General features: G+C 43.2%; 1 protein-coding gene across 2 annotated transcripts in view; it reads left to right on the top strand.

Annotated features, from left to right (window-relative positions):
- The window catches only part of ep300b (EP300 lysine acetyltransferase b), a 42,990-nt gene continuing 19,238 nt past the window's right edge, over window positions 1-23,752 (top strand). For both annotated transcript variants that reach the window (XM_086170570.1, XM_086170569.1), the window contains exons 1-16: window positions 1-2,424; window positions 5,303-5,901; window positions 7,564-7,740; window positions 9,491-9,794; window positions 13,252-13,365; window positions 13,553-13,795; window positions 14,292-14,397; window positions 14,508-14,636; window positions 15,704-15,821; window positions 15,944-16,127; window positions 16,391-16,468; window positions 18,813-18,898; window positions 19,047-19,199; window positions 20,142-20,624; window positions 22,431-22,685; window positions 22,774-22,969. In XM_086170570.1, the coding sequence (XP_086026696.1) occupies window positions 2,331-2,424; window positions 5,303-5,901; window positions 7,564-7,740; window positions 9,491-9,794; window positions 13,252-13,365; window positions 13,553-13,795; window positions 14,292-14,397; window positions 14,508-14,636; window positions 15,704-15,821; window positions 15,944-16,127; window positions 16,391-16,468; window positions 18,813-18,898; window positions 19,047-19,199; window positions 20,142-20,624; window positions 22,431-22,685; window positions 22,774-22,969 (3,319 nt within the window). In that variant the 5' untranslated portion in view covers window positions 1-2,330. The remainder of the gene's footprint in view (window positions 2,425-5,302; window positions 5,902-7,563; window positions 7,741-9,490; window positions 9,795-13,251; window positions 13,366-13,552; window positions 13,796-14,291; window positions 14,398-14,507; window positions 14,637-15,703; window positions 15,822-15,943; window positions 16,128-16,390; window positions 16,469-18,812; window positions 18,899-19,046; window positions 19,200-20,141; window positions 20,625-22,430; window positions 22,686-22,773; window positions 22,970-23,752) is intronic.

The raw sequence follows: 23,752 nt of genomic DNA, 5'->3' as shown, positions 1-23,752 counted from the left end.
TCGCGTAGCCCGGACGGCGGCCGGTGCTCCGCTGTCCCCTCCGGGGTGGACGTCGGTCGCCCGCCGTGAGATCCCACGGAACGCGATTCCGGACAGTCCCGAACACTTACGAAGACCCCACACCCACTCCCACACCCACACCACCTCCTCCCCACGCCTAATGTTTCTGTACCTCCAACCCTCCCCCAGTATTGGAGGAGTGGAAACAACAAGCCGCCATTTTGTTTGTGCGGACGGACCGTCAGAAACGGGAGGAGATAACCGGGGGAAGGAGCGGACTCCGGCGAGCGACCCACCGACAGCCGCCTCGAGAGTTACCGGGGAGAATAAAAAAAAAAAAAAAAAAAGACGAGGAAAAAAAAAGGCGGTGGGGGTCGGCGCCGGGAGGGGGGATCCTGCCGGGAGTCGCCGGGAGAGGAGCTAGCATCACCCGGAGGAGGAAAGACGCCCGTGGAGGGAAAAGCGAGCGGGTGACAGATGAACGCAGGAGAAGGAAATACTCCGACACAATCCGAGGAAGGGGGTGTTTCGCCGAGGCGGAGGGCAGAGGCGGAAGAGAGCCGAGCGTCCGACCGCGGGGGGGACGAGAACTGCGAGAGGAGGAGGAAAAACACACACAAACATGCCCGAGAATTATGAGTCCGTCGCCGAGGAAGGAAAGAGTCCGCAGAGACAATTATATAAGTAAATTGCCGGGCAGGAGGGAGAGGTGGAAAGAGAGACGGCTGTGAGGAGGAGGAAGAAGAGAGACAAATTGCCAGAATCAACACGAAGGGGGGCTTTCTCCATCACAAAGAGTCAATGAGAGGATTTCTGTCAGCCCCAAATATTCCGCGGGGGGTGTTCACCTTATCCGCGCCGATCGGAAGCGATCCGGTCCCGAAATAGCCGGGCAATTTCTCCAGGAGCCGCCGTCAACCCCCAACCCCCCATTTTTTAAAAAATCACATTCGCTTTGTTGAGGTTTGTCTTTTTTTTTTTTTGTCTTCGCATGGAGAGCCGGGTCCCGCTGAAAGCGACGAGTGGCTGAAACGTTCTTATTTTTACTATCCAAAAAAAAGAAAAAAAAATCTGAGGTTTGAACTGTTTTAAAAGCGAGAAATAACCTCACGAAAATTGAATGAAAATAAAATTAAACGCCCCGCGGATTGTACTGTGCAGATTAAAAGTCATTGGATCGATCGGACCGCACGCTGATTGGCAATTAACACTTCGATTGCCTTCCGGAAGTCGACAGAAACACAACGTCGGAACCGACCGCTGGAGACGGGTTCATTTTATTTTCTCTCTTTTTTTTTTGCTTCTAAACCGGGATTTTCCGCGTAGCCCTAACCTCCACCCCCTTCTGCCTCCCTCCGCGCCGCAATAGGCATAAATCGCGCAAATGACTTAGAACAAGCAAATGTGCAATAGGAGCTCGCCGTCTCTCTCTGACCCAGTGCCTTGCAGGATCCGGACGTTGAGTGCACGGCACGGGCTGCACATGCACAAGGAAAGTCGTGCACGGTGCGATCGCACCTTTTTTTGTTGGAAAAAAAATCAGATTTAACTGCGGGTACGAGTATTATTCAGCAGTACAGACGTCGCTGCTCCATGTGTGTTGTTCTGCCCGGTGCAAGCCGCGTAACACTTCTGTCCCGAAGCCACTACTGTTGCGTGTACGCGCACCGGTTGATTGCTTTTTTCTTTTGGAGGATCGGGGAATCTGGCACCGTGATACGTTTGGTCGAGACAGAGGGAGAGAGTGAGGAACGCTGAGAGGCAACTGAGGATTTCCCAACAGCTGCATGAGAGGACGAGCTGCGAAAGTTAAAAAACAGGAAAACCAGGCGAGTTGCATTGGCGGATCACAATACGACTGCCGCCTCCGTGCCCTGCCCGACTCCTCGCCGGGCCCCTCCGGAGCTGATCTAGGCTTTCTCCGCCGATCATGGCGGATCCAGCCGGGCGCACCAAGGAGGACGGATCTTGGGACGTTTCTTGCGTCGCTGAAGAGGCTACATGAGGTTGTCAGTCGGCCGGACGCTTTCGTTTTTCGCCGACTCCACCTTCCCACCTCCTCATATTCAAATCAGTGAAGAAACGGAATCTGCGACAGGGGAGGGGGATTGATATCTGCAGAGGTATAAACCGGAGAGGGAGACTTCTGAGGAGGAGGAGGAGGAGGAGGGGAAAAAAAGAGTTTCAACATTGCTGTCTTCTCCCCTACCGTCCCCCAAGCGGCGGGGGAGCGATCAGACGGATTTCTCGCAGGGCTTAGGAGACGCAAATAGGGGAAATACGCCCATCCTCCGTGGATCTACGGCGTTTTTTTAAAATTCGCCAAAAATATGGCCGATAATGTCCTGGAGTCCGGCCCGCCTTCAGCCAAGAGGCCCAAACTGTCCTCTCCACCTCTCTCGGTGTCTGCAAGTGACGGGAACGGTAAATAAACCTGCATGCATTCTCTTCCCAACAATAAATGTAACTTTGTCTGCCTGTGTTACCGTTCACTCTTCGAAAAATGTCCACAGTTGCACAAGTGAAATGACTTTGCGTGACACTCGAGTTGCCCCGCGACTAACTCCCGCAGACCCGCGGGTTTTGCCGCCCCCCCCATCCCCAGTGGAACCGGGTTAGTCGGCCAACGTGAACGCGGGACTTTGCGGTCTGCGAGCAACTTTGCGGGGCTGTTGTTTTGAAGCGTTAGCATGGACAGGCTAACTAGCCGGGGACGATCAGGTCCACCTCCCAAACAATGGAAGAGTCGAGTCACCCCCCGGTTCGCTTCAAAGTTGAACTCGCTTCCTTTTGAAAAGTCTAGTTGACCCGCCCGGGTGACGCCGAACGCGGGTCGGACGTCCGACCCCACACGGGCGTCCCTTTAGCCGACTCCCGGTACGAACCCCGGGGAGAGTCCGTGGAGCGTAACGATAAACGAGCAGGTTAGCTAACTAGCTAGGCGCACGACCCAACCGGAGCCGGCTCTTCTCGACTCGGTAACGTTGTAGTGCACCGGGCGAAAACACCGAGCCCGTCCCCGGGGTACCGTCCTCCCCCCCTTGCTGACGACAGGGTTCGCGTTTAGGACAACACGTGTAAAGTTGTGGGTTCTGTATGTGTTTGCCGTGCTGTTACTCGTAGAAACACCCACATCTTGAGTTGAAGTGTCGCACAGTAACTAGCTATTGTTCAGCACTTCATTAAAGTTACACGGGGCCTTTTGTCAAAGCGAGGTAGCCCCGTTTAATTTCTCCCCAGTGTTGTAAATAAATGCTTCATAGCCTCAGAAAGTCCCCTTTCACTTCTTTGTTTTGGCTTTTGTGTCCCCCCACCCTATTGCCACCCCCGACCCCCCCACTTGTTCTACCGACGACATCAGCCCCGTTCACCCTCCATTGTCTCACTGCTCAGTCACAATGCAGCTGCAGCTCACTTTGCCACAGGACTTGAACACTTTGCAGGAACACTCGACCCCCCCCCCTCTATTTTGTCCAAAAACCCACATCCAAGACGACCTCGTTTCGCTCATATCGAGCAGGCAGAGGCTGTAAAATCCCTGTCTTTGCAGTTGCCTCCACCACAGGGATTGTTAGTGTGAGAAGGAAGAGGTTGTTTACTATGTGACCATTTTAGGGCAAGTAGCCAAAATGTCAGATTTGTCTGACAATAACTTCCTGAGAGTAGGGGAAAAAAATAGTCAGAATAATGCAGGCCCGCACCACACACTGCGACGTTGCAATTGAACATCCAACCACAGAGATCAGATCTTGTGCCCATACATACACACACAGCTCATTTGATGTTTACGTCAAGTGTCGCTGACATCCGATCGCATGACTTTAAGAATCAGGATTGTTATTGTGCAGGCACAGTGAAATTTTGCATTGAGAGCTTTCGGTTCGGAGCATGGACAGGACACCCTTTCCAAGTCCTATATTATAAGTACAATTTAGATGTATCATTGTACCGTCGTCCTATATTGGCCATGCATCCTAGATGGATTTGCAATATTAAAATATTGAAAACCCAGGGCCACAAATCACACTCTGCATTATTACTGTTATAATGAAATCAAGTGCCCCATTAATATTCAATAAAGACTGTTGGGAGAAGTTTACGGAAATGTTATTTTCCGTTAATTGCTCACAACTCTCCGACTTCATTCAGTGTCGTACACCGAGTGATGTCTTTTTCATTTCATTCCTGCTCGAAATCTCGATATCGAGCATACTTGAACTCGGAACGTATTTGATCCTGAGGCTACTGCTCAAAGAAATGTTTTTCAAAGAATGTGGATTGTGCTCAAAGGGACATTTTAAAATCATGCATACAGATGCGGTTTCATGTGGCTGTTCATTGTTTGTAGTTGTTGCTGTTCAGGGATCACTATTGTGTACTCATGAAGATATGCCTGCATCTTGTCAAATAATGAAGCCTTTCATTTGCTTCATGTCGTAGTGGATATAAGTAACGTCCTGTTATTTGTCTGTGTCACCAGTTCCCATTAAATAATTGTAGATCCAATGCACACACTTGACCTAAGTCCTCTAGTGTTTACACCTCTGTGGTTTTTCACCTTGACTCAACTCGGTCCCTCTCCATGTTTGGCATCCCGTCAAACCACAACTGATGCTCTAAACCAGGGGTGTCAAACTCATTTTCACTGAGGGCCACATCAGTATTATGGCTGCCCTCAAAGGGTCACATATAACAGTAACACTGTAAATGTAATCGAATGTTATGTGAAACAAATGTAACTACTTCTTAATGTTAAATAACTTAATGTATTACTCATTCAAATCCAAAATGATACATTGGTATTCCCATCTTTCTTAAAACAACCTTCCATCTGCATCAGCTTTTCTCTTCCTGGACATTTTAATATCCGCTCGAATACTGCATTGATGTGGATACACTGCAATCTAATGGCGGGATGCCGTCACAACATGAATTGTGGGAAATGTCGTTTATGGTCAATATACGTGTTTTACTTATTTATTTTAACACAATCAGACCTTTAAAGACGTTCTCGCGGGCCACATTGAAAATGACATTGCCGGACACATTTGGCCCGCGGGCCTTGAGTTTGACACATGTGCTCTAAAGGGAAGTCTGTGCCGTGAGAGAATGTTACTAATGCACAGGATGTCTAGCTGTTAGCGCCAGGTAACTAGCTGATGGTTTCTAAACAAGTGTTAGTTTTTCTAAAGTTGTAAAATTAGGTATACATTATATAATTATAGTAAGAAAATAATTTACGGCACAAGCTGAATTCTTATGTTCCTGGTTGATCAGGTCTCTTCTTGTGCTTCATTTCTAGATTTTGGTTCACTCTTTGACCTGGAACATGACCTCCCAGATGAGCTCATCAATTCTTCAGACCTGGGCCTGATCAATGGGGGCGATGTCAACACACTCCATACCACTCTTGGAGGAATTGGTGTAGGTGGAGGCCAAGATGCAGCTGCCAAACACAAACAGTTGTCTGAGCTTTTGCGTGCTGGGGCACCATTGCAGCAGGGCGGCCCTACTTCCAACAGCACAGGACCTGTGGCTTCAATGGGGATGGTGGGGGGTGTTAATTTCTCCCCCGGTGGACCTCAAGGAATGCCCCCTCAAGGCCCGCCGCAGCAAGCTGGAATAATGCAGCAGGTTGGGATGGTCGGTGGGGTGGCACCGCTGAATCGCACGTCTGCCATGATGGGTACCCAGAAGGGCAACACTGGACAGCAGCAGTCAGGCCTGATGGGGGGACAAGTGATGAACGGCTCGCCAAGAATGGGATACCCTGGCACTGCGGGAATGGGCAACAATAGTAATCTTTTGGCTGAAACACTACAGCAGCAGGGAGGCCAACAACAAATGGGTCCGGGGGGTCAAGCAGGGATAAGACCACAGCAGCCGGGAGGTCTGAACAAGGTAAGCACACTTGACGCAGCACACATGAGCCTCTTTTTTCACAGCATTTAAGATGGGGCCATCATACTCCAGCTAAGCATTAAACCTGTTTAAAAGTCTTTGCTAACAGCTTGGGAATACAAACCACAGACCTTATATCTGTTTTATGGCCTGACCGAGTCACAGCACCAGATCAACAGCCCTGCAAGGAGGGCAGCCTGATCATATCATGATCCATATCAGTCAAAGCACAAGTCAAAGAGTCTTGTAGCGTAGGACTCAGTACATTAGTCCTGTCTGTATCGGAAACCGGAAATAAGGTTGATCTGTAGTGAAACAAGTCGGGTAAAAATTATGAATGGCATCAGATGGGTTGCAGTCGGATTTTAGACGTGACCCCATTGAAATGTATTGCATTGGAGTTCATTCAATTCAGCAAACTCACTCCAGGAGAAATATTAATCGCAATTATTTCTACAATACAAGTGAGACATTTGAGTGCAGCATACGTGAATAGATAAGAAACTGTATTCCAAATGCTAGTTCACAGTGGAAACATTTAATTACTGCAGCCTCTCTAATCACAGTCATTACGAAAACAATCATGCATAAATGTAACAAAGGCGCAACAAAGAAATCCAACAGATGGAAAGCTGGTGTTGTTCCACAAAATTTTGAAAGGCACTGGGCAATGTAGCGGAGTGAGTTGTCAGTGTAGGTTTATACATCTGACAAAATAATGACTTTGGGTGGTGGCAGGTGGATGGGTTAAGTGAGCATGCTGATTTGGCTGATGTAACTGAGCAGTACGATGAATTAAACTTCAGTGTCTCGAACATTCAATTGTTAAAACAAAAAAACAACAAAATGCACACAAGCATTAAAACGAGGACCAAGAAGTCCTAAGTGCCCCCCCCGAAAAAAAAGTTTTTTGTTTGTCATGACTGTCACAGCAGCATCATCTTCTGCGTGTGCACCAGTGACATAGGTTGTGTACGGAGGTGTTAAAGGTGTTTTTCATGTAGGTTAATTGTTGCTTCACTAGTTCTTCGCCAATCTTTGATAAAAACAAATTCACAATCAAAATATTTACAGCAGCCTTCACTTTGATCGGATAGTAATTTCAGATCATTGATTTATCCTGAGTGACACTGCAGCCTATATATATTTTCTCATAGCAAAAGTGATAAATCGATCTGTTAAAGTCAGAGTGACCAGGGCAGTAAATATCACGGACATTCTGTTTGTTAAAATACTTATGTTACATAAACAATAATGTCCCCTGAATTTCCAATCCTTGGATGGAGGTAGATGCCAACTCCATGTTCCTCTAAACTTTAAAAACAACAATATGGCTGCTCTGTTGAATGTATGAATGGACATAATTCCATTTGTAGATTTACATCTATTTACAATGTCACTTAATGATAAGGGAAACACTATTGTGTCCACTGATCTTGAAACAGGCATACTTAACTTTTTATGTTGCATATCACCTGCATAAATGTTCATTAATCTTTGCATGTTAACAAGGGAGGTTGTCACTAAGATATTTGAATGTTTTCCCTCCAGCCCAATCGTTTTACTATAATCCTTCCAGTTTACAAAATTATGTTGCCATCAATAATGAAAGATCATTAATAATTTTCTTCTCATCATGTCTTGTGTGCCCCCCCCTCACAGATGAACATGATGGCTAGTACTGGCCCCTATGGCTCGTACGGCCAGCCGGGTGGCCAGGCAGTGCCTGGGGCAGGGTTGAATCCACAACTACAGAATAAGGCGGGTCTTCCCAACAATATGAGCAGCCAGTTCAACTTGGACAAGAAGGTGCCACCATGTCAAAACATACCTGGCATGGTAGGGTTTCTTGATTTCTCTTTTAATCACATTAAGTCATGTGATACTGTTGATATTAAAAAAAATTGTGTCGCTGTAAAGAAAACAATAAATAAATCACATATTGACATAGTATCAATATTTGGGCTCAAGACTTCAACCATGTAGTCCCATTTTTTGATAATTTCACTGTCTTAATATGACACCGTTACTTGAAATCTGTAACAAGATTCTATCACAAACACCACAACTTACTCGATTTTTCACATGAGATGCACGGAAGTGTATCAGTGGTACACTTGTGCTCTGAAAGTCACTGCAATTGCAAGGACACATAAAGCCCATCTTCAAAAGATGTCTTAAACTTTTGACGACCAAAGAAACAAAGCAATTCTCAGACTGACGTGTTGATCTGCTCGAAGACTTGAAAGAGCAACGGGGGCCAGCAGATGTGATGGCTAACATCACACCATGACTTTCAATGTATCTCACATGTGTGTAATGTGTTTTTGACAAACTTTGTCAATATGAAGAATGATAGCGGTTTGATTTGACTCAGAGCAAATTTACAAATCCTTCTCCAAATGAAGACCTATCAATGTGACTGATAACGTACACATAAGCAGAACTCACAAACTGCTAAGAATTAAGCTATAGCTCTATTAAATCTGTACAAAATCAACACTTTGTAGTGGTAATTTACATTTTCTTTCCATGATCTGTTTTCCATTCAGCTAAATCAATAGTAGAACACATGCCAACCTGTCAACTGATTTGAATGAGACTTCCAAATAAAATGTTAGTTATCATCACTGCACTGTAATTATAGATGGATTTGTGGGTTTATCTGCAAACTGCAGCTGATTTTGGTTTTGATAATGTTAATTACGGTACACAACTAGGTAGCTTAAACCCGAACAACAATTCGGACGTTATTTTTTTGTTCTACATCTACTGATAATGTAAATCTTAACAAAAATAATTATTGAGTAATTGAGCTCAGATGAAAATATACTGAATGTGTGTTGATTTATGTAATATGCCAAAACTTTGAGCGCTTGTTCTGAAAATTCCCAGCAAGGAGCACCAGTTTTAACCATGGAAAAAGTTACTCTGCAGTTCTGGGTAGCAAGACAAAAACCGTGTCCTGCTGAAATTACACTCATGGTTTTAAAGATGTAACAGCTTCTCAGGAAGTCCCCAAACCTATATAAACTTAAAAAAAAAATCCCCAGCAGACTTCTGTTATCACCCAGTCCATTCACATCATGAGTGACACTAGAGTCTTGCTCTGCCATAACATTTTCAAAATGTTTTTTTTTTTCATCATATCCAGTCTTTTTAACCAGAGTCTATTGAACCAGATTTGAGAGTAATGTTTCTTAAACAACTTGCATAGTAATCTTGAGTTTTTGAACCCTATAAAAACCCTGTATTGAGTTTTAGATTATTTAATGGCAATCCTTGCAACAACAAAAACCGCAAACATAAATGCAGTATTTATGCCAACATACCGAGCCCATGAAATACAGCTCTTAAATTTCTTTTTAGATCCAATCATAAACTGATAAAGATACATAAATTATATCATGTCTTCACTCAGTGAGCATTAGCTGTGATGGTCACAGAGCTTGCTGAGGTATGGACTCCTCAGTCCTGTAATACCACCCCTGCCCTAGTGAGTTTTAGGGATCTTCCCCTTCTTTATAGTGTTGTCAGAATCATGGAAACCCATTTCTGTTGTTGTCTCTTCTCTGTTCTTTGTAATAAGGCGCCTCCACAGCAGCCTGCAGGAATGGGCAGCGTATCAGTCAGCGGAGGAGCCCCGACAGTGGGAGGGGTTCAGGTTGGGCTGAGTGCGGTCGGGGCCGGTCCCGGCGCAGCGCCTCCTACGGCAGACCCTGAGAAGCGTAAGCTGATTCAACAGCAGCTGGTGCTCCTGCTCCACGCGCACAAGTGCCAGAGGAGAGAGCAGGCCAACGGAGAGGTGCGGCAGTGCAACCTGCCTCACTGCCGCACCATGAAGAATGTGCTCAACCACATGACTCATTGCCAGGCTGGCAAATCCTGCCAGGGTGAGACTTTTTGAATTACGCTGATTGCTAGTTTTATGGTGTGCCATTTGTATAATTACTAGACAGTGTTTAAAGTTCCCCTCTTTTAAGTTACAGTTATCTGTGCCGTTGGTGGGCATACATGAAATTCTTCCATATCAGTTAAATTGAAAAATGAATCTTGTCCTTCCCTCACTGTCTTGGGGGCTTCATTTTCAGCTTTCCCCATACATTGTATTAGTTAGCTTGATTCAGTTCAGTCACCCGCTTTCAAAGTCCCTATTGTGTCTGGTTGCCATTTAAACACAGTGTTCAAATACTACTGCAACATATTTAACATAAACAACATGAAATCACTCCTCAAATACCTTAGTGATTACCTTGTTAGCATGCAAAGATTCACAAACATTTCACTGATCATCAGGTCATGTTGTAACTAGATGTAAATCTGAGAATGGAGTTATGTCCGTTCATACATTCAACAGAGCAGCCATATTCCTTCTTTTTGTAAAATAAAAGAAAATGTTCAATTAGATTGTATCAATCTCCATGCAGAGTCAGAAATGTAGGTAACATTATTGTTAATGTAACATTATTATTTTAATATATAGAGAGAGCAGAGAAAGATGCTGAGTTGGAAACATTAGCCAGCCAGGGAGAAACAGCAGCCGCTGAAGCAGAAGTAGCTGTGTGGGAATCAGCAGAGGCAAAAGAAAAGTGGATTTTATTGGACAGAACAGGTCCATCAGAGGGAGATAAAATGGAACAGACAAGTGAGTATGTTTATTCTCAGTTTAACCCTCAAGATGATAAAGGTCATTAAGCTAGCGCAGCAGAAGCAGTCACAAAGGCTGATCCCTAACCATAACAGCTCTTTCCAGATGCTGTTTTTCAGTCGAGCCCAAAACAAGCTTTTTTTTTCCACCCGACAACATGTTTCTCCTAAAGGGATGCGACATGTTAACCGTACTAATACCCCTATGTCAGGTGGAAATAATTTTGATAGTGTTTACCTTTTCTTAGATAAATGGAAATTCCTGCGTATGGGGAGTGAGGGCGATTCAAAGATATTTCCAACTCAACCGATTAGCTTAGCACAGCCCCATTATCCCCAGTATGTGTCTGTAGCTAATAATGAGGAACCTTCAAGGGGACAGTTAGCCCAGTGCCTGGCTTTATGTGACTTGGTAAGCTAAAGTTTGTATCAATTTGATGATGGACCTCAATACTAATGTGCTTAGAAATCTTTATTCTACAATGCAAATTGAGGGTTTGGCCTCATTGCTAATGAGTGATTGGACTTACTCGCTAAATGGCTCAGAAAAGTGTCCAGCAACCATTTTATCATTTAAGGTCAGTGTACAAAACAAATCCAGGCTTAGCCCTCTGGACAGACTGGGAACATCTTAGGGAATGTTATGCAGCACCTGAAGTCATTGAAATATCCCTCTTAAACGGACTTGACAGCTTCCTATAAGTGTCAGCAAAAGATAATATAAAGTTTAAGAGTTTTCTGATTTGTTAATGGAACTGCAGGGTACTATGGAGGATGGATATCTTTAAGCCCATTCCTACTTTGATACTCCCCGAGGCATTGAGCCAATACTATTGTAGTGCCCTACAGACTTCAAGACAAATGGATGTCTTACTGGTGCATAGTTCAAGGATGAAAATGGAGGACTGCTCCCAATGTTTGAGTTCTTTACCAAGTTCTTGTGCTTTGAGGTAAGGAAGAGGAATGAACCAAGCTTCACCTTTTCAACTATTAGCAGTCCTACTGAAAAGTCTGAAAAGGCTTCCCTGAAGAGTACAAAGGCTACTGTCATGGTTCAGAAAACATATGTTTCCACAACTAATCCAAGCACAAACAGTCTTGAGCATGGCAACAATGACCTGAACAAAATCTTTCCTATTCTTCGCAAATCACACCTCCTGATGAAATGATGAAAACCCTCAAAACAAAAAGTTTGGATGATGGGAAGAACTTTGTCAAAGAAAAGAGGAACTGCTTTCAGCATTGGAGTTTGACTACTCCTCTTGCAAAGGACTCTGCAACAGTAGGAGTGTGTGGAGTGTGAAAATACTTACCTAGACTTACAAGGCAATACACTTTGCCAAGATTGGGCAGTGTTTGATTCGATAGTCCAACACTTAGGTGTTTCTCTTAATGATGTACTTTACTACTAATAGATTCTATCATGTTCTACACAAACCGTAAAATGGTCATTGGTAACATGGACAACAAATCTATTTCTACTTTTACATTCATAATGAAGTCTACCGTTCCTCTAAACCACAAGATCTGAGCAGTGGCACTATATACATACAGAAGATAGCTCAGATGACCACGCATCAAGACAGCCAATGCCTTATGCTTCACAAGACATACCTTTCTGTCCAAGCCCCTGAACAAAAACAACACCCCGGTCTTTTGACTGGGTTGACCCAGGTGCAAATGTTAAGATTCAACACCAAGAGGAAACTGTCAGCATGGTTTTTCAAAGGTTCTCAGACTTTGATTCTTTAAGTATGAGCTTCCAGATGAACTATCCCAAGGAAATTAAGTCATTATCACAGCTCATAAGAGAGTTCATAACCATCAGACATCCAAAAGGGTGTGAGTGGTGGCCAGTAAACCCCAGCAGTGTGAGCTCCAGAGCAATGCACATTGAAGTCATCAACTCAATGGATACGTCCGGCTACATGAGCGTCCTACATGGATACTTTATGATAAGAGGACCACCCAAACAATGGAGAACACATTTCTGCCACAATGTCATAGGAGCCTGCGAAGAGCCTAGAAGAGTAGAGACTGGTCAGAAACCACCATAGGGAGGTACCTAAACCAGCAAGGATGTTTTTGGGACTTCAATCTTCCAAAGGCCTTATGCATGGCTTGTTCATGGGAATGGCTGATTGGGATGGCCAGAAGAATGCTAGATGCAGTGCTTCTCCAGCAGCACACCTCTTTGTCTCATGATGCCATGTGTACATTGATGGCCGAAGTGACAGCAATCATGAAAGACCATTAATCCCTATCTCAAATGATCCAGAGAACTCATAGTTTCTTTCACCATTCGTGCTTCCCTTTAAACAAGGGAGACAAATTCACGGTCTTTTAGAGACGACTACCCTACTCTAGAACCCTGCAAGAGATGGACCTTTCCAAATCTGCAACGGGGAGATGTATGTCCATTTGCCCCTTGGATGTTCATTATTTTGTGTATCAGAATAGGATTTTGTGATCTTTCTTGCTATTGTGTTAATACTCTTTCCTCCTTTATGTAAACATGGTCTTCATCTTGTCATTGACTCATTATGCTGAATGACTCATGCAGTAACATTCCTAGTCTTTGGCCTCGCTTCTCCTTTTCACTCCGTCTTTCTGTCACTGTTTTCATTTACTTCATTGTTCTCCCTGTTTCTCTCTCTTTACCGATTCATTTCTCATCCTTTTCCCTAAACTTTTCTCTCCCAGTGGCGCATTGTGCCTCATCCAGACAGATTATCTCTCATTGGAAGAACTGCACACGACATGACTGTCCTGTTTGCCTGCCACTGAAAAATGCTGGTGACAAGAGAAACCAGCAGTGTGAGTATTTCTCACTCTTTTGTATTGTAATGCTAAGCTGTTCATATGTTTTGTCTGGGAAAAATACACTTACTAGTGGTATGTTAGTAACATTTATGTTCATAATGGTAGGCTTAATGCCTCCCGTTCTTTCTCTCACCAGACATTATGTCCCCTTTTCTTCTTGCATCTTCTCACATTCTTGCAGCTCTCGTCAGCAGTGCTGGGGTGGGTTTGGTGAATTCTTTAGGTTCGGGGGTGCCGGGTGGACAGTCCAGTTCTCCAAACCTGAATCCTCCCAACCAGATTGACCCCAGCTCCATAGAGAGGGCTTACGCGGCCCTTGGCCTTACTTACCAGGGCAACCAGATGCCACAGCAGCCACCACAGGCCAATATGCCAAACCAGGGACTGCAGGGGCAGCCAAGTATGAGGACTCTGAATGCCATGGGTTAGTCTGTTTATTTTTGTTGTATTGCCATTATCTGTTCAATATTCACATTTCACAATATTCACATATTCAATATTCATATTTTGCAAAGAACTGTACGTTGTACATCACAGGCACTCTTCTAAAACTCACAGATTAATCTTTAGCCTCCCCAGAGAAGAAGTTTGATGCTAGAAAAATGTATATGTTGAAACAATTTTATTTTTATTCCTGCTCTTCCACATGGTTATTTTATTGTAGGGAGGTAGGGAGATGGTGAGTATCAAATAGACAAAAGAGGTATTCTATACATGGCCACTGGATCTTGTGCTGTGCAGCCCACATTGAGCTGAGTAAGGAGAACATCTCAGGATTGTTTTCCCTACTGGCCTCCTGTCCCTGACGCAGGGTTTTGGACTGTCTCATCCTTGGAAGATGCATCTTTTTCCAGCACAAGATATTTCGAATGTGATCCCACGATCATTGAACGCAACACCCATGAAACTTGTCTTTTTAGGTGGAAACTCAATGGGAGTGAATGGTGGAGTCGGGGTTCAGCCCCCCAACCAGCAGGCCAACCTCCTACCAGACAGCATGTTGCACAACAGCATGAACGCACAGAGGTAAGACCGACTCGTCGTTCAGAGCTTTTCACCTATTGCGGGTGGAGGTGGGGTTACTTTCTCTCAGCAGGTTGAAGCCAAATAGTGTTTAATTTGAATCCTCTGCCCAGTTTGATGAATGATGGTGTGGGGAACATGGGTTCCATGCCTTCTGCCACGCCCCCCTCTGCTGCAGCCATGAGGAAGTCTTGGCATGAAGATATCACACAAGATCTCCGCAACCACCTTGTGCACAAGCTGTGAGTTTGCCAAGCCTTTGAACTACCCTGGCTCTCGGAAAGAAAAGATAACCCAGCCAGGCCTGCACCTGTCACACATTTTTTTGATACTGCCCCAAATCCTTCTGTATTTTGACCTGTCTCCCACTTTTAAAATAAACAGGACAAGTGTTGCAAATTCATGTATTTTATTAACAGCAGAAATTCCATTCAGGGAGGTTTTGGAGAAGAAAGGTAGAAATATTGCAGATTTCTCTGAAACAATTCCTCTGTTTGATTTTTCAATGCCAAACACCAGCTGATGCAGTCATTCAGAACGGCAGGAAAATTTAGTTCACTGAACTTACTGACTCAGAGTCAATTTGAGAGGTTAATTTATCGGATATCTAGCCTGTGTTCTCTAAGCCTTGAGGAGTTGAAATCTTCTTTAGGTTGGCAAGAGCCTCTGTGTTGCTGTTGTTTTGATTCTAACATCCCAGTGACTAAGCCAGCTTTTTCTTTCCTGTTCATTTCCCATTAAACAGCCACTGTTAGAGGTCTTTCCTTAAAAACACAGATGGACTGAAATGTATTTTTATTGAATTCTTTCAACTTCATCTTGTAATGTATGGCTTAGCAGTTATTTGCAAATTGTATTTAAAGGGATGCTTTTACAAATGGTATGACAGAAGTATGTGAGCTTTTGAAGAGAACTCAATGGAAGTCTGCTGTGCCAACCATGACAGGTTCTGTGCATTTTCACCAACAGCTTTTATGAGAAAATTCTGGCTGCTATTGTTTATTTTTTTATTTTTTTTATTTTTTTGGAAAATGCTGTTGGGTAGTCAGATAATTATATTTTTGGTATCCCTGTCCCACTAGGTCCATAGAACAATCACTTCTTAAACAGGTTTAGTCCCTTGGTTAATTTTTATAACAATATGTATCAGAGCTCCCCACACAATTCAGAACAGTCCGGTTCACAGCTATGGTTGTAATTATTTAAATTGTCTAATCACAATATCTGATTATTTTCAACTTTTTCCAAAAATGTGTGTTCAGTTGCAATGTCTTAGAATTTCTGTGTGTCTCTTTGTTTGTTTGAGCAGCGTGCAGGCAATCTTTCCCACTCCCGATCCAGCTGCACTGAAGGATCGACGTATGGAAAATCTAGTGGCTTATGCTCGAAAAGTAGAGGGCGACATGTACGAGTCTGCCAACAGTCGGGTAAGAAACTTATGCTGGCTGACCCTGAGTGCTCAGTTAAAAGATGAGGAAAATGACCATCCGAATTATGCACTACAAGACTGTTTCCTGTAACATTGCTACTTTCTTGTGCTCTTCTCAAGGCTGAGTACTACCACCTCTTGGCCGAGAAGATCTACAAGATTCAAAAGGAGCTGGAAGAAAAGAGGAGGACGCGCCTCCAGAAGCAAGGCATGATTCCTGGACAACCTGGTATGGCATCCTCAGGACTTCCTCAGGGGCCTCCTGGCATGGGACAGCCACCCATGGCCCCAGGGCAACTGCCAAGTAAGTAAATATGTTATTTTTACCCCGTCATACATGACTCGAAATCGTCACTATACACAGAGACACATTACAACTGTGCAATAATTAGAAATGGTGTTTAACACTTAAATCTTCAAATCCACTCCAATGTTTAAAATTTTAAAATGAAATAGGTTATGGAAATATGCCCAGTGTTGAAGTGTTTGAAAACAGTATCTGAGGAGATAATATCTAAGAGCCTTGAACCATCTTCTTTAACATGGAAACTCTTGTCATTCTTTCAGATGGTCCTCATACTGATCCGTCCATTGTCCGACCAACTGGACCAAATCAGATGGTCAATCGGATGCAGAATCCTGCAGGTAAGTGACTTTCATTGCTGGGGGTTTCTGTGCCACACATCTATTTCTGCATATAAATAAAAAGGTATAATGGATGATGACGACAACATGTTATTTTGAAAGATGCACATCATTGATAATTGATTGCATTGGTTAAATGGTTACAATGGTAACGGCCAATGTAGGGATACACTTTGCAACATTTCAAAATCTTGTCCCTCAAGTTGATGTGTTTCAAAGCAAGACCAATAGTCAGGTGGATGCAAGCCACTAAAATGAGGGCCGAATTGTGATGGTTTGATGTCTGGGTCTGAGGATCTCAGAAACTGCAGCTCAGGGGACATGTTACTGGTCTGCCAAAAGTGGTTGAAAAAAGGCAAGCTTGGGAAGAGGTGACAGGATTGTGCTCTACCAAGGCTCATTATTGCACTTATTATTGGGTTGTGTGGTTCATTAGAGTATGCAAAGTTCTTGTTAGATTTGCCTGGTCTGATGAATCCCTTTTTCTTTGCTTATGGTGGGAAGAAATCACACCAGCATGTATTATGTGAAGAAACCTATGGAGGTAGTGTGATACTTTGGAAAAAAAAACATCTTCAAAGAAACCTAGGGTTCTGCCAGTCATATGGATGTTATTCTGTCCAAAACTAGCCATGTTAATATTCTTTCAGGTCAGGTACATCTGATTTTTAAAACCGTTCCATAAATGCAGCAGGCTCTTTCAGCAGGACGATACTCTGACACACTGAAGAGAGGGAGTAAAAAGGGTTTGAGGAACAGTTTCAGGTTTGAGGTATGAGCTCAGCCCCCAAATTCTCCCTTCATTTCCACCTAGTCCATCATCTGTGGGACAAGTCTGATCCGCAGAGCCCCCACCAGGTCACTCAGAGGACTGAACGGGTGTGAAGCTGAAGTCTGGGTTCAGATACCACAGCTCAGTTCCAGAGGTCCAGCGGTGTCAAGGCCTAGAAGGATTGGGACAAATTTCAGTGGCAAAGAGGGAAGCTTATTTCTAATCCAAAGTTTCTTGAAATCTTCCCGTTGATTGGTGTATAATAGCTTCACACTCTCTTTGGGACTCTCATATTAAATTATTTCTTACCCCACTGGTTTACACTCAGGCCCGCTGCTTGGAGCTTTTTAGTCACCAAAAGTGACCAGTCTTCTGTATCTTTTGGCTTTGAGTCCAGAAACTTTGGCAAACACACAGAATGGATTCTTTTCTTGTCTCCCCTCACGGCGTTCACTGATCAGCTAGGACAAATTCATGGCCACCTCGAGCTTCAGCATGGCACAAAACGGTGTCAGGTTGCGCAAAGCATAGTGTAGCTGCACCAATGGTTGAACAAATAGGAGGCCTGCTTGTGTCCTTTCAGTTCCAGACTCCTGTCCATGAGGTCGGACAGCTATTGACAAACCCTTCCAGAGACCCTAGAAGATTATAACGGCTGATTAGGGATACATATTTATCCTGGTCGAGAGAATGTTTGAGAATACTGGTACCTCGAGCCACTGTGAACTCCCGAGGGCAGTAACAACACAATAGTACCTTGTATATTCATAATATTTGTATAATTCAAAGCAAACGTGTTTGCTTATTATTATGCCCCCTCTGGCACCCTCACTGAAGTAAATTCACAGAAGGAGGTGAGCTTCAGGGACACATCATTCTTTCTAATAAACATTAGTCAATCCCAATAAATGTATATCAGATCACATTGGAGTTGTCTGTACATACACCAGGGACAGTTTCTCTCATTGAAAGTACAACAATGCCATTTAGGTGTTTTTGAATACTAACCAAGGTGGCACCAACAAAAACACTCCTGTTGGATAACAGATGCATTACCCTTTAAGGAAAAAGCATATAAGACCAAGACTCCTTGGACATTGGTTTTAAAGTACGCACTCACACTGTGGGAGGGACAAATCTTTTGCTTGATAATTTCTGTAACTTTCATCGGGAGTAATTAAGCTTTGGATCATAAATACACTTCATTCTGTGTTGTAAGCCTGCCTCTGCCAACCAGACGTTTTTTGTGTACTCTTGAGTTTGGGGTTGTCAGTCAGTAGTGTTTGGCACATGTTAATTTACAGTCTTCAATAAGATTTACTTATATCCACAATTTTTCTCAAATTCTGTTCTCTTTGAACTTGTTGGCTGATCAGCAGCCTCATTTACTGATGGCAGTTGGCGGGACTAACACATCAAACATCAGGATAAGGCCTAGCTTGTTGTACTTATTATATGAATTTTCTATTAGAAGAAGTCAGTAAACTGTATTTTTGTGGTTTGTGAGGAGTAAATAGAAATGTCTGTCTTTTTTTATTTTTCTGACATCTTCCAAACCCTTGCTACGTCCAGGTTTGAACCAGTTTGGTCAGATGGGGATGCAGTCTCTTGGTCAAAGGTCCACACCGCCACTTCCTCTCAATGCTCCAATGAACCAGGTAGCTATTACCATACAAAACACCACTGTAACAATCCTCTCCGTCCAAATCATCTGAATGATTTAATTTTTTTATTTTTTTATCTTTGCATAAAAAGTGGTGGAAATGCAACACTTTTTGACACTTGACCCTCATTGAATGATTTTAGATGAATATGGCAGCACCCAGGATGGGTCAGCCCAATGCTGCACAGTTACAGAACCAGTACATCCCCTCAGGCCAGTTTCCTGGATCCAGTTCTGGACTTGGTTCTGGTCCTGTTGGTATGAATCAGCCAGGAGCGCCGAATGCTGTGCCACAGGTGAGAATAACGTGACTGTGAGGTCATACTTTCAAGCAAATGCATTCATCTGTTAAGCCTTTTTTCAAGTGTATGCATCTGAAATTTAATTGAAAAATGTTATAAAGGCACACTCTCTTCTATTCTGTATCAGAACTTGCATATGCAGACAGTCTTGATGGACCTGTGCCGTACAGAGAATTAAACTATCCCATGTTTCCCCTGAGTCAACTTATGCAACACATATTTTTTTCCTCAAACAAATATTTAACGTGTCCCATTGAAATTTTGATGTTTTATATAGTGCATTTTGTACAGCAAAATACAGGTTTTCCAATATAATGAAATGCTCCTCATATATTGGTAGCTGTGCTAAATTTTGTAGAGAGCCTTTACATGGTATTGGTAATTATTGCAAAGAAATGTAGCATTTCTTGACTTGATGAAGTTTACACTTTTTGAAATACAGACAACTTTTGAATAAATTTTTTTTCACCAGAATCCATTCAATATTTCTGAATAGTTTTATTCAGATTGGAGCTAGAGGCTCAGACGGTAAAAAAGTACTGTGTATAATTTATTTTGTAACAGGTCCACTGTTAAGCTATTTCAAAACATTATATACACGATCTCAAAAAACATCTGCGATATATTCAAATTTCCATCAAGATTGGATATATAATCTTGGAAGAGTTTTGAATTTTCCATATTTAAAACTGTCTTTGACCATGGCTTTTAAAATTAAATCTGTTATATCGTCTTGTTTTTTCCTGTTACCCATAATAATTCACTATTTGATAGGAATACCACTGTTAAAATCATGCTGTTGTATCTCGTTTGCCCATTATCAAGTATGTTTCCCAAATGATTTTTCCCAAGTTCTCAATAGAATTATACGTTCTTATAAAAGAGCCTTTATCAGTCATTTGCTCCTAACTTCTGTGCCCTGTCTTTTTCTCACAGAACCAGATGTCAACACCTCCCTCTCTCCCAGCCAACAGCCCTTCGGCCCAATCTGCCTCCTCCACTCCAGGCCCCGGATCCTCTGGCCCCTCCATGGTCCCTGGTAACGGAGCAGGGTCCTTATCGAACCTGCCTCCATCTTCCACCTCCGGCCAGCCCAATGCGTTTCCTCATTGTCCACCTATTCGAACAAACTCACCTTCACCAGCTCGCAGCTTGACGCCTCAGCCCCATCAAACACCCCCCACGTTACCTCGCTCCCAAACCCCACAGCCACAGACGCCCAGCACACCCCAGCTGCCTTCTTCACAGCAGCCGCAAACTTTGCAGCAGCCATCAGGGCAGACGGTGGGCTCTGAGAAGCCCATTCCACTTCCACAGCAAACTCTTGGGGGTGCTACGTCCTTAGAACCTCAAGCAGGCCAGGCGCCTTCGGTGCCTTCCCAGAATGCGCATGTGCCATTGCAGCTCCCACCGACCCCCGTGAGTACTTCACTCATTTACGTCCAGTACAGACTGCAATTGTCTTGGTACAGTAATCACTTGTATTGTACACTGCTCTTCAAATTTCATCTCCAAAATAACAACATAAGCATCAGAACTAACTGAGAACACAGCTTCTAATTCTCTCTGCACCCAATCTTCAACTCTTGGTGTGAAGTCCTTCATTCTGTGGCATTATAAGCTAGACCAGGAAGATTTTTTCGAATAACTGTATGGTAAATGCTGTGATTTGTAACACATTAATCTTGATGAATTAATTATTGAAAAAAAAAAAGCATTTTATTTGCATTTGCATTTCCTAGTGCACGAGTTCCAGGCATACAGGTAATACAAATGCACAGCCTGATTAGCATGTTGTACAAGGCAGATGAGGCTACGCTGGTCAATGGGAAATTTCTAATGAAAGAAACTCCCAGGTGGAAGCATAAACAAAAACACTGTACTTTGCACTTTATGTGGGGAGGAGCACCTCCACCCTCCATTACCACCCTAATACAAAACATGTTGGGGTTGGTAAGGTTAAATGTCCCACGAAAGGTAACACGATACCTATGTGAGCAAATGCTGTCGCCTGTCAACTCTCAATCACAGGTTGGGGGTCAAAGTCAGAATCAAAAAGGTCAAAGTCCTTGTCGGACAAATTGACAACCCCACTGATGAAATGGATTGCTGTGGACTGTAGACCACTGTTCTTCTCCCTGGTAGAAGATAAGGGGTCACTAGAGTCCCTGGAGATTGTTTCAGCTGATGCGCATTGTGAAAGGCATTCAAGAAAGACAATTAAAAATAAATAAATAAAAATCCAGCAGCTGTATGACAATGAAAGGGAAGTAAAATAGGTTATGATGAAGAGAGCCTCAGATGTGGCTTTGACTGAAGATCACCGGACCTGTTTCTCTATGGGTCTGTTTATTTTTGGCCAGGGATATTTTAGGGGACTTTTTGACTGAAATGGGATTCTTTGGTTTTTCATAGATGGTGTTTGAAAAAGTTGAAATCAATTAATACTTTGGCAGGAATTTCCAATATTCTGAAATCTGTGTTTTCTGCACTCACCCCTTGTAGTAGACTGGTGGGGAAAATACACCTTATTTTGACATTTAAACACATGTATATTGATAATTCATCAACCAAACTTACATTTCTTATTTGTTGTGTCAAGTATTGAAATGTGATGAAAATATGATTACTGAGAATTAATTAACAGCAAATCCTAGAGTCCCAACCCTAGTCACAATACCTTAGGAATATGAGAGGTTGCTAGAAAGGAAACCCTGCTACTCTTACATTGATAGTTTAACTTGTGGACACACATATTTGTGAATGAAGAGGGAAACGCTTATAATCAGCTGCCCCATATCTTAACAATCAATGTGAAAGTCAAACATCGAGGGATAACTCTTACACAGATATGTGTCAATGTATGTTCCGACTTCATCTAAACAGTCAGTTTTGACTTCAGTATAGCGATAAATTTTGCAATAAATAATAAATGTAAAGATATTGCCTGCCATACGTGTCAACCATACATTCTTACACATTGTGATGCAAAACTGTGAGCCCCAAAAATGTTGTACACTTTGAGGATTGTGACTTTTGCTTGGTTTACTTAGGTGAAGTCAGGCTTTGGTTGCAAAAAGGAAGGAGTGCCTTGTTTTCACATTGGATTGGCTTGAAAGTGTTATATGTCATTGGTTGAAGTCTATGAAGCTGACAAGTGATTACATTTGCCTTTTAAAAAATGTCAAACTTTGAATCCTCAACCATGGTATTCTTTTGCTTTAGCTGTCTCCAAAGCCTTCTCTGACAGCAGACGGTCAGATGTCCTCTCCAGCATCTGTCAGCAGCAACGCCACTCCCAGCTCTCAGCTCGCCGCGTTGGAGGGTCCTGCTGCCAGCCAGGAGGACCTCAAAACAGAGGTCAAGAAGCAGGAGGAGGATGAAGAGGAGGAAGAAGGCGCTGAGAACCAAGGAGAGGGCAAGGCTCTGGGGAAGGTGGGCAAAGGTCAACCTGACATAAAAGCAGAGGAAAAACCAGAGGTATGACAGTTGACAGCGACTTAATGAGCATGATCGTTTTAAGCAGTAATCACACACGGCATTACACTGACAGTGATTCTCCTCTCAGATTAAGAAAGAAAAGTCCTCAGGAGAGTCATGCAAAATTGAGCCCATGGATACGTCATCGTCCTCGGTGTCGTCATCAGTTACCGCAGATGAAGACAAGAAGCCAGAGGTGAAGAAAGAGCCCAAAGAGGAAGAGGTGAGGTCGGGGTCAACTGCCACCAACAGCTCCCCAGCCAGCACCCAGAGTAACAAGAAGAGTAAGTCTGAATGTCTCCACTTTACAGCAAATGTATTTATTTATCTTTATTTTGTATACACTAACTGATCTTGCAATATGAGTGCTTCTGAGTCAAGGAGAATCTGTTCCCCTTTTTCCTTCCTACACTTTTACACAGAAAGCAGTATGTCAAAGTAAATACTGAATATGTTGTACTTCTGTTATATCACATTGAACTGCACTATTTTGAGTCCTGCCAGTCTGTGTTCATTAAAAGGGAGACACGAGTCTGTCATATAATAATTTATAATCATTTATCCTTTATGAACCCCCCCGTGGGGAAATTCGTTCTCTGCAATGAACCCATCATGGGTGGGCAGTCGGCTGCCCTCCACCAGCGCCAGGGGAGCAGTTAGGGGTTCAGTGTCTTGCTCAACAACACTTTGACACGCTAGGAGGAGCCGGGAATTGAACCAGGAATGTTCCAAAGACGACCAATTATTAAATTACACAGGCAAAGATGGCTATGTCACTTTGGTAAAGGGTAAGAAAACTACCAGATTTGGCATTAAATGGTTAAAAAAAATTCTAGTGCAAATAAGAAGATGGCCAGAAGAATAGAGTTAATACCTACCTTCTCCTGTTATCCTCCTGGAGTTTTACAATGCAGTTTTGATTGGGTCGCTCTAAGTTGTCGTCTTAAATTCTGAAATATTTGTTTGTAATGTTGTGATTTTTTTTTCTTGATTTTCCTTTCCAAGAGGGATAAATGAACGCATAGCCATATGCAAAAAAAAAAAAAATTTGTAATTAAATGCAATTG

This window comes from Fistularia commersonii, chromosome 23 (genome assembly GCF_037954325.1).
Source record: "Fistularia commersonii isolate RoL2024-O1a breed Wild chromosome 23, RoL_Fcom_v1.0, whole genome shotgun sequence".
NCBI lineage: Eukaryota > Metazoa > Chordata > Actinopteri > Syngnathiformes > Fistulariidae > Fistularia > Fistularia commersonii.
The sequence above is the reverse complement of the archived record's forward strand: the minus strand, read 5'-3'. Positions and strand labels throughout refer to the sequence as shown.